The 11189-nt window shown below is 52.4% G+C and overlaps 1 protein-coding gene and 1 pseudogene across 1 annotated transcript; both read right to left on the bottom strand.

Annotated features, from left to right (window-relative positions):
* Positions 1–1849: 1849 nt before the first annotated feature.
* Positions 1850–3407, bottom strand: LOC103655844 (uncharacterized; annotated as a pseudogene).
* A 3742-nt stretch (positions 3408–7149) lies between these two features.
* Positions 7150–8364, bottom strand: LOC100277570 (Nuclear transcription factor Y subunit C-9). The gene has a single exon (NM_001151092.2). It carries the CDS (start codon positions 8281–8283, stop codon positions 7675–7677), a length of 609 nt encoding a protein of 202 aa, NP_001144564.2. The 5' UTR covers positions 8284–8364; the 3' UTR covers positions 7150–7674.
* Between the last annotated feature and the right edge of the window lie 2825 nt (positions 8365–11189).

Genomic DNA, 11189 nt, shown 5'->3' with positions numbered 1-11189 from the left:
TCATCTCCCATGCTTGAAGCGTCGATTACAGGCCCCAGTAGAGCAGGAGGCGGTGTAACCATTAAGTTACCATCAACTACTCCCTCAGTGTTTGGACCAAGATGACCGCCATCTCCTACCATCGCCGGCGATTGTCCAGAGCAGGCCATCTCCATCGCTAACTAGTTCTCCAGTAGTCGGATATTTTTTAGAATGCAAGGAAATCACGGATGATACTCTAAACAAGTAACCGCACCCACGTTTCTAGGGTATTTCCATAATTTCCGTAACCGTACCGATATTGTAGGAGTGTAACTTCAATACAAAAAAACATTACAACTTCTTACGCACAATGACTCAACGTTTTACGCCATTTGGTATATACTATATATGCAACATTTATAGCGTACCTGTTTTATGCCAAACCATTCATCATCTTATTCGATATTATCTTTAACCGACTCAATTAAACGCCATGCAAGATCCATTAATTCCGCGCCCACGTTTCAGAGTACGCACGTTTGCATGCGAAATGTAATCCCTATAATTCCGCCTATTACCATATGATTCCCGCCTTTCCATTAATCCACCCCGTCATGGTGCCGTCGGTTTTGCATGTTATCTGTCTCCTCTCCATCAGACCCACGCGCTGACGGTTGAGCGGACCAGACCCCCTCCACGACCCGGGCTCTCTTTAATATCCGAAGCCCAGAGCTCCCGTTATACCTGTCATATATATATACTAGGTGGGTGCCCGTGCGTTGCAACGGAAAACATATCGTCAATATAGGGAACGTGACTCCTACCAATCTGGTATCAAAGGTCTCAACGATCATGAGCTCTGTCGCTGCCCCCAGACAGCAGCCGCCGCTAGCATCACGCGGCCCCAGCAACGTCCAGCGCGCTGGTCGCAGCCCCTGCTTCGTCGGGAGCCATGATGCCTCGCCGATACTCTCCAAATACTCAGCCTCCTTGCCGGGCAGCGCCACTGGGGGCATGGCGGCCCCGCAGCCAATGGTACGCTGTACGGCGTGGTAGACAGGCTGCTCTCCCAAGAGCGCAGCAGCCTGCTGCCCCACTTAAATGGACAAACAAAAAAATTATTGCTACAAACTTATGATCAGCTAGACAACAAAAAAACAATGTAAATGATATATAAAGTTGTTATTATGAGTAAGTTAGAAAACACTACAACAATACGACAACCCCATGAGGCTATGATGCACAATAACAGAGATTCAATATACATAAAACTCCCAAGTGAATAACACCTATGATGAATCTGCTACTGACGCTAGAGCTGTCAATGCTACCTCGTGCACCATTTGCTTGCCATTCTAGAATATGAACATGAGCAGTTAGCATTGTTTACTAACCATGATAACAAATATATTTGAAGCAACCTGAAACCTAATTCAACACAAGTAATTGCGTACCTGAAGAAGAACAAGTAATTTATTCACGATTTCATCCAGTTACATGTGTAGACTACCAAATAGCTACATGTGTAGATTATAATCTAGATTGTATAATTAAAATTATAATCCAGATTATATAATCTATAAGCTGAAACAAAGAGGCTTTAAGTACCAAACCAGTTTTCAGGTTGCTTCACACAAGGATTCTACAAGATTAATTATGCACAGCCGGGAGTTAAAGCGAGCGTCTTTCGAGTCGACAAACCTCTACATTTCATCTAACAACAGACGATGAGCTCCTGTGCAAAATGCGCCAAGAACAACGTAGAAGAAAAAAGGGAAGAGAAAACAAGCAAAACCAAATCACAAGTACCCTTCGCTGAATCACATCACTTGTTGTATACACTACGGACCAGAGCAGAGGCCTGAGTGCCTGACCTTGGCTTTCGGCTCTACTGGACTTGCCACTCCACACAATCATCCAAGCCGAGACTGCTAGAGCAGTCGAGCAAAGCGTTCTGCTGCCGCTCGTACATGCAGATGTAGTTCAGGCCGACGAGCAGCTCGCAGACTGCTGCCTCCGTCTTCTCCCGGTCGGCGAAGTACATCGTCTGCAGCAGCACGCTCCGCTCCAACACGACCCGCCGCTGCTGCTGCTGCTCGAACTCGAAGCTCCGCTCGGCCTGCCACCGGACCGTGTTGTGGGCCATGGGGACGAGCCACGCCAGCGTCGTCTTCTGGAGCGTCTCCCGCCAGTTGTGCGCCAGGAACGCGTCGTAGATCGCCGTGCTCCTCGCGCGGGCTCTCAGGCTCCTCCTCAGCGCCAGCTTCAGGCTCCACGACAGCATCTGGTACAGCTCGTCCCGCGCCTCCTCGCCCACGAGGTGCGGATACCGAAGCAGCTTCTCGATGACGATGACGATGTTCGCGTAGTGCAGCGCGAGGGCGGAGCCGCCGACCGTGGACGTCGGCGCGAGCGATGTCACCATGCTCTTCGGACTGAACCGCCGCACCTTTCTGCCGATACTGCCACTGTTCGATGGTGGCGGCGTTGTGGTGGTGATGGGTATCCCCTGCTCGCTGCTGAATGGTGCAAGCATCCCTGATCTAATTGTGCTGCTGATGCAGCTGGAATCTTCCGAGAACTCGTCCTCGAGCCCGTCCGTCCATGGCGTTGAGCTACTCAAGCTCAAGCAGTGCATGAACATCTTCCCGGGGCTGGCTCCACAGCTCGACCGAAAACTCACTGGTCGCGACATGTCTGGATGATCGATTATGCAGATCAGCGTTGACCTACCATCGCTGAGACTGCTTTGGAGTACGGGGACTGAATCTGCTGCCACCAGACTGGAGAGCTGCGGGATTTGCTCGCATTGCCCCGACTCCCGGGTCATGGCCAGCAAGTCGAGCCCCAGAACGGGGTCGCCGAACACGAGGCGGCTGCGGCCGTAGATGGCGCACACGACGCGCACGAGCAGGAGCACGGCCCTGTCGTAGGTCCAGTTCCAGAGTGACGCGTCCCTGAGCCGGCGCACGTCGTGGCGACGCCACCGCGCGCTGCTCGAGCGCGCGGCGGGCCTGGTCGGGGGGCGGCCTCCGCGTCGACTGCTCGAGCTCGGCGAGCGCGTCGAGCTCGGCGTAGAGCGCGGCGGTGGCGGCGGCGACGCGATCGAGCCTGCGCACGAGCGGCGCGGCGTCGGAGCGGGAGGCGACGGCGGCGAGCGCGCCCGCGTCGGCGCGACTGGCCAGGAGGTCGACGTAGACGTGGCCGAAGCCCGCGAGCGCTGGGGCCGCGCACCGGCGGCCGAGGCGCGAGGCCACCGTCGCCACGCGGTTCAGCGCGTCCAGCTTCTCGACGAGCGAGCCGGCCTCGGGGACGCCTTCGACCTAGCGCCCACCCATGCCAACGACCACAACACGCTGAGGATCCCCGTCGTCGACATCTCCCCCTTCCTCGATAGCAGCAGCAGCGGGACGAGTGCGCGCCGCCGCCGACGACTGGGGCGTCATGCACATCGCCGGCCACGACATCCCCGCCGAGCTCATGGACCGCTTGCGCGCCATAGGAACCGCCTTCTTCGCCCTCCCCGTCCAGGACAAGGAGGCCTACGCCAACGACCCCGCCACCGGCCGCCTGCAGGGCTACGACAGCCGCCTCGCCGCCAACGCCTGCGGGCAGCGCGAGTGGGAGGACTACCTCTTCCACCTTGTGCACCCCGACGGGCTCGCCGACCACGCGCTCTGGCCCGCGTACCCGCCCGACTACGTCGCCGCCACCCGCGACTTTGGCCGCGCCCGCCCGATTGCGGCGTTGGTTGGCGTGGTATTGTTGGTCGCGGCGCGATTGGCGGAATGATTTGGAGGGGGGGCGAGCGTGGTTCGTTTGCAGACGGGCGGGGTTGGCAGGCGGAGCCGGCGGCGTGGATTCCGGGCGGGCAGTTGTTGGCGGCGTGGATTCCGGGCGGGCGGAGGTGGGGGCGGGGGGCGGGGGCAGTCTACATTAAGCTCTTAATAGTTAGTAGATATATATATATATATATATATATATATATATATATATATATATATATATATTCATTAAAAAGGAAATATGCATCATGAAATAAACACATAGTCAATATACTCTTCTATTATTATTTATTGAACAACTAAAGTCTTATTAGAAATTACATATTTTAGAGTTTACAAGCATCGGCTCTAATCTTCCTCCAGCAGCAGCCGCCGCCACCACGGGCTCATCTTTGCATGGCGTGGCGGTGGCATTAGCAATCTAGGCATCTAGCATGGGACGGGTACTCGGGCGCCCAGCGGCCAGCACTGCACTGCACATGGAGCTAGCGTAAACCCGGCCGGTCCAAGCAAGACAAGCGCGCACCACCGCCTTATATCTTTTGAATCATCTTTCTTCTGGCACGGCGTCGTAAAAGACAAGCGCATGCATAATAGGGCCAAGGGAACCCCCTCTCTATCTTTCTCTCTCCATATGCATGGCATAGTGCTAGTGGCATGGCAATGGCCAGAGCAGACCAGAGGTCGATGTGCAATCCAATTAATCCCATTGGCATGCCATGACTCCGGAGCTTGGCAGTTGCCTGGTCCGGGCCTCGGGCAGACGAGAGACGGCATGGCATCCTCTCGATGCGACGCGTCGCCAGGCTGCCTCGTGACGCCCCTTTGCCGGCGCTAGCTCGTCGTCATCGCCCGGCCTACCTAGTGCTCTGCTCTGCGTCTGCGTGGCCTGGCACAGTGGCACTGGCAGAAAGAAAAAAAAGACCCGCGCGCGTGCTGTCGTTCCCGGCCCACCCACTCCGTCCACCGAGGCGGGGGGATCTAGCAGTAATAAATGATGATGACGATGATATAGGGAGGGGGTCGTAATTGGTCCACGATCGTAATCCGTCGTCGTCGTTCGTAGTACTCCAGCACAGTACTAGTAGTAATGGACGCAGAGGATGACATGCATTTATTACGCGATGCGATGCGATGCGTATCGACGCTTTTTAATCCCGTGCCGCGCACTGCTCCGCCTCCGCTCCGCTCTGCTGCGCTGCGCTGCGCTGCGCTGCGGCGGCGGCGGCGGGTCGGAGGCGTAATAAATGCCGCTAGCCGCCGTTGCCGTGCCGGACAGGGACGTACGTGCAACGAGCTGGTGGCGCGGGCCCCGCCTGATACGCGGCCCTGCCTAGCTGCTAGGCTGCTAGTCTGCTACCATGAGTCCATGTCCTCCGGCGGATGCAACGCCGCCAGCATTCGTCCCCGCCGTCTCATCGACCCGATCGTTAGTTTGACGTGCCACGGCCGGCCGCCGGAGTAATAAATGCGCGCGAGACGGCCAGATCGACATGATGAGCACGGGCACTGTTCACGTCGTGGCCACTCGCACGGAGGCGGAGGCGTAGGGAGCCATGGAATCAGATTCAGTGGTGTTTGGTTGCTCCTGCTAAAGTTTAGCTCGGATCACATCAAGCGTTTGACTTTTAAATAGGAGTATGAAATATAGACCCAATCAACTGGACTAGATTCGTCTCGTCTTTTAATCTTCGACTGACAAATTAGTTTTATAATCCGACTATATTTAATACCCGGAACGAAGGTTCAAACATTCGATGGGACAGGGACTAAATTTTAGCGGGGTGTAACAAACACCCCCTCAGATCACTACTACGCCGCATCCGACGCCGACAAGGTTTGGAATGGATGCGCCTTCCCTCTCCACACGACGACAAGTAAGATGGCTCCGGTGTTGTTAGTGCTGGTCGTCGTCTACATCCTTCCCTACTGCCACATCGGATGATTAGATAGATGTGAGAGTCAAGAAACAGAGGATTCCTACAATTGTTATTGTGTGTTTGGTTTGAGGAATGAGTTAGTACATCATTTTCTCACTCCTCACTATTTTTGTTTGATTTGTGGAATAAAATGAGTTGATATATCACCATCTCATTCCTCATAGTTACTTATTATTAATATGAGGAATGGAGTCATCCCACCAAATCTAAGAAATAAACCCATGATGCACCACTTTAATTTGGATAGAGTGATTTCTCAAATCAAATACTCTATTAAGACATCAAGTGGGTGGGATGCCTATCTATCTGAAGATGGGATGGGACTGGGAGAGGCTGGCACCAACGCAAAGGTCCACTGGTTCTCTTCTCTGTACTGAACTCACTAACGGACCGGTGATATATCTTGTTATTGGCTCCAATTGTCTCTCAGAACTGTGTACGGAAGAGCTCGGCAAGGAAGCGCTTCTTCTGTGTTGTTCCTGTCATCCTTCAGATTCCAATGTATTCCTGTAATAACACGAATTTTGGCAGCTCAATTGGTTTCAGATCTGAAAGCGAGGGGTGCCATGGTAACTGTCCGATGCAAGTGCTAATCGTGACTACTCCGTAAAGCAGGAGCTGAAAGAAATTTGCATCCATTATTTTAGCTTAAGATGCTCAACAAGTTAAAAATGCCTTGCCTTGACAAGAAGCGGCTACACTGCACTGGGCACGCAACCGCAAGAAACCATTTCCCAAATGCCACTAGTCATTCTCATTCATTATTTTCAGACAGGCCACTAGTCGTTTGCTCACACAGGCCAGGGCCAGGCCACCATTTCGCCCCAAGAAACGCGGAGCGGAGCTACAACAACTATGGACTTGTTCGGTTACATGGGATATAATCCCACCATGGATTTAATCCGGGTATGGATTGGATGAATTCATATCGCACACCCAATCCCATGGTGGGATTAAATCCATCAACAAATCCATATGACTTTCAAAGTTAGTTATTCTTTTGATCCATGGATTCTAATGTAAACTTGTACAATATCTCATGAATTTGTTCCATACCTAATAGGCTATGGATAGAATCCATGTCTTCCATAGTTTAAAAAATTCTCAAACCTTTGGGTTATATTCCATGATGGGTTTAACCGAATAAAAAAAATTAAGTAGTCCTGGATTATTTTAGGGCATGGATTGAGGCATGGATTTAATTCCAATCCATGCTAATCCAGAGCGGGATTGATGTAAACGAACAAAGCCTAACTTGGAGAAAACCAAGCATGCACACATCAATCAATGGTCACAAAGAATGTGTGGAAGAGCTTTGCATAGCAAAACGCAAGTTCCGGATCTTGGCATAGCCGCCACTGCATGCAGCAGCACTGAAATCATAATCTGGATGAATCTATTCCTAGTCTAGATGAATCAGGATACACATCCATAATCTCGCAAACTATTCCAACAGTGGCCTCAACGAGAAAACAGGATATACAGCCATAATCTGGAATTTTGGCGACAAACGCATTCATGTTCTGGAAATTTAGCAGACATAATTAGGTCCCTGAAACTATTCCAAGGAGGAGCATGATTACACACCAGTGGGGAAAAACACACACACACACACATAGAAAATGGATCAAATTTGCGCGCGACACCAACAAGCCTGAGATCACTGCTTCTCTATCCTACCAGAGATCTAAAGAACAGCATGACATTATACAGATAGGTTCATGACAAAGTAACAAGACAGGCAGTTGGGAGTTGCATGGACAGGGTAAGTAGTAATACACTGATTAATACTCCAGTTACGACAGTCCACAGGCAAACCCCCTTACACTCTGTTAAGCATGGCATGAGCCATGACCATCACACAAGCCTCCCTCTTGATTACGAAACCAGAAACGAGATGCGGCGATGGAACGCCATCTTAAGAGTTATTGGTTGGCAAGGGCAACAACAACAAGAACGTGGGTACCAATACCAACAGGGCAGATCGGTTACTGCGGCTGGACGTAGTAGTAGCCCATGGTGGTGGGGTCGGCGGCGGCGGGGTGCTGCGGGATCCCGGGCGCTGCTGCCCCCATGGCGGCGGCGGCGGGGTCGGCGTCCCTGGGCTCGTCCCGCGGCACGATGTCCACGAGGAAGTCGAAGACCTCGGTGCGCGCCACGGCGGCCGCGATGTCCGACTTCTGCAGCGTGCGCCGCTTGTTCTCCTCCGCGTGCGCCCAGCCGCGGTGGGTCAGCTCCAGGATGAACATCTCGCAGGCGCGGGCGAACACCACCGGCGCCTCGGCGGCGATCATGCGCACGTCCTCGTCCGCCTTCATGATCTTCTTGATGCGGGCCAGCGGCAGGTTGTGGTTCTTGAAGTCCGTCGTCGCCTCGATCTCGCGGTACTGCTCCGCCCAGAACAGCTGCAGCTGCGCCGCCGCCGCGCCGCCCTGGTGCGAGGAGGGGGGACCCGGCGCCGGGGGAGGCGGGTACAGCGCGCCCAACGCCGCGTGCGCGTGCGCGTACGGCCCGGCGGAGTACGCGGCGCCGGCCGCCGGAGGGTACGCCACCGCCGCGCCCATCACCGGGGGAGGGATGCTGGAGTTGGGCTCCATTGCTAGGGTGTTCCGGAGGCAGTGGAGTGAGAGAGTGACGACGGGATTGGGTTGGGGGGAGGTGGCTTTTTGGATCAACAACAACAGGGGAGAAAGGAGACACCTCTGCGATGTGCTGTGTCGGGCTGTCGGCGTCTCCATTACAAGGGCATGTTGGGCTGTTTAGGACTAAAGTATCGTATTTACGCAACGTTTAGTTTATTTAGTTACATGACTAAAGTTTAGTATATGGATTAAACTTCAGTCCCTACTCTTGAACTAAACATTCTAAATACATTAAATACAACACATAAAAACCGAAATACCTATTTTCTTGTTTCACGTCAGTTCTCTAGACAAAGTTAATTAGAGCAAATATTGTCCTTTAGTCACTTTTATCACCCATGTGAAGGACTAGAGACTAAAACCAATTAGTCCCTACTTTAGTTCTTCCGTGTGGTAAAATAGGGAATAAACGAGACTAAAAACCAGAGACTAAAGATTAGTCCAGCTAACCAAACAGGGCATAAATCATGGAGCTATGTTAGTGATGATCTTTCAATTGGTAGCCTTAGTAGTGTGCTCCAGTTGGTATCTTTTGGTGATCACTAGAATAAAAGTTTCCTCTCGTGCCACAATGTTATAACTTGTTCTAAGTTTGGTGACTTAGTAACAAGAAAATATCAGGATAAATGATAAGGCACAAGTGTGAAGGAGCTCCATAGAGATAAAGCTTTCAAAGTGGAAATCTTAAATTGATGACCAAGGGAACTCCGCCAACCTAGATGGAAAGGACACCATCACATGGTAAAGGTACAAAATAAGGTATTGGCTTTCTTATATTAAGTATTTGTACCTTGATTCTCTCCAATACTGGTATTAGGTATGTTTAATATGTAAGGGGGAGTAATGTTAGTGTGTTACATTTTCACTGCTTCATGCCCTGCTGTCCCTTGACATCATCCTATGTTCTTGTCTAGATATAGTTTTGGTGTTTGATGTCAAAGGGGGAGAATTTATGCATTAAAGCTTACATCGACTGAGAGGAAAGCTTATCTTTAGGGTGAAGATTTTTGTGTGCTAAAGGGCTCATAGCTCAACCATGTGATGAGAATGAGCTCACCTTGCTTAAGGTGGGGTTTCCCTTAGTTCCTTTTGATCTTAAGTGGGAGAATACTTAGTTTTGTTAATAATGCTTTTCATATGCTTCTTATTGTATTATATGGTGATAATGCATAATTAGTGCTTCTGTTGCTAATTGACGTTTTAGTATTGATATCATATTTAAGTGGGAGAATGCTTTAGTTTTGTTAATAATGCTTTTCATATGCTTCTTGTTGTATTATATGGTGATATTGCATAATTAGTTCTTATGTTGCTAATTGACGCTTTAGTATTTGTCGATACCCTGAAACAGGGGTACCCCTTACTACAGTGTGAAGACGTGATACCCACGTGGCTATCTCTAGTCGCGTGGTGAACGACGACCGACCCCACCACGTGGATGGCTCCGGGGCCGCCACGTGGCTAGAGAAGACAAATACCCTCCAAGGTATCAACAGTGGGTCCGGACCCCCATGGGAAGGCGCCAGACCCCTGCATACACAGACCGGACCTCCGGGTAAGGTCAAGGACCTCCACGGGCGTGAACCGGACCCCTGTGACGGGTCCCGGACCCCTCTGTGTGGGGTCCAGGCCACTCACAACAGGGTCCCGGGATTCTGGGACGAAGAATACCCAGGCCTTAATCAAGGCCAGGCGGGGGTCCGGAGCCGACACGTGTTCGGACCATACCGTGTGCGCTTCTGCTCCCCGCCTAGGTGGAAACCCGATGCTGCCACGTGGCCTACTGCCCGTGACGTAAGCCGGCGAGCGGAGCCAGACGTAAGTCCCCTGGGCCGCGCGGCCTCTGCATTTATTGCGGATAAGTCGCGTCGCCTGTCCGTTCCACTGGCAGGTGATGTGTCGCCTCAGCATTTAATGAGCCATGTCCACTCCACTCGCAGGCGATGTGCCGCCTCAACATTTAATGCACCCTGTCCACCCCGCTGACGGGCGGCGACCAGGCCATCCTGCAGGCGGCGTGCCTGTCCATTCCGTTGGCAGGTAGTACGCCCGTGCTGTGGCGTACACTATGCTCATCATCACTCGCGCGTTACCGAGGAAGCAACACGGGATATCAATACTATATGCACTACCAACATTATGGCGCACGGAGATCGCCCTGGCGTCACAAGCATTAGTTACTTCCCTCCATTTTGCCCCTGGGCCCACATGTCGAGGCTCAGTATCCTTGTACGTGCCCCCCTTGAGCTATAAAAGGGAGGGCACGCAACGTTACAAGGAGAGCTCCCTCAGACTTACACACTCACTCAAACTCACAAGTTCATACAAGCTCTCAAGCTCAATACAACACACATTGGAGTAGGGTATTACGCTCCGGCGGCCTGAACCACTCTAAACTCTTGCGTGTTCTTGTGTTCTTCCCGATTCCATCTAGCAGGCAAAACGCTTAGGCCCCTCCTCATCTTAGGATTTAGGGCGGGTGCGTTCCGCCACCCGGCCGAAGAATTTCCTCTCCGACATTTGGCACGCTAGGTAGGGGCTAGGCATTAGGTTTTTGCTTGTTTTTCTGCTCGACACCATGGTCCACATCGTCGAGCACCATGATTTCATGTCCGAGGACTTTATGGTGGAGGAAGAGGCTGCCTCTTCCACGCCGCGGGCCACCAACCTCCATGCGCCCGATGCTGCTGCTGTGCACTCTTCACGGCAGGACACTCCTGCGCAAGCGTCCAGAGCATCTAGGGCTGCGCCTGAGGCGCTGTCTGCGGCCAGAGAATTGCTGCGCCACCCTCCTAGCTCCACGGCCTCGCTAGGGGCCATGAAGAGTGGTGTGACGATCTCGACCGACTGCTCGGCATGGC

The sequence above is a fragment of the Zea mays genome, chromosome 4 (genome assembly GCF_902167145.1).
Source record: "Zea mays cultivar B73 chromosome 4, Zm-B73-REFERENCE-NAM-5.0, whole genome shotgun sequence".
In the NCBI taxonomy this organism is placed as follows: Eukaryota; Viridiplantae; Streptophyta; class Magnoliopsida; order Poales; family Poaceae; genus Zea; species Zea mays.
The sequence above is the reverse complement of the archived record's forward strand: the minus strand, read 5'-3'. Positions and strand labels throughout refer to the sequence as shown.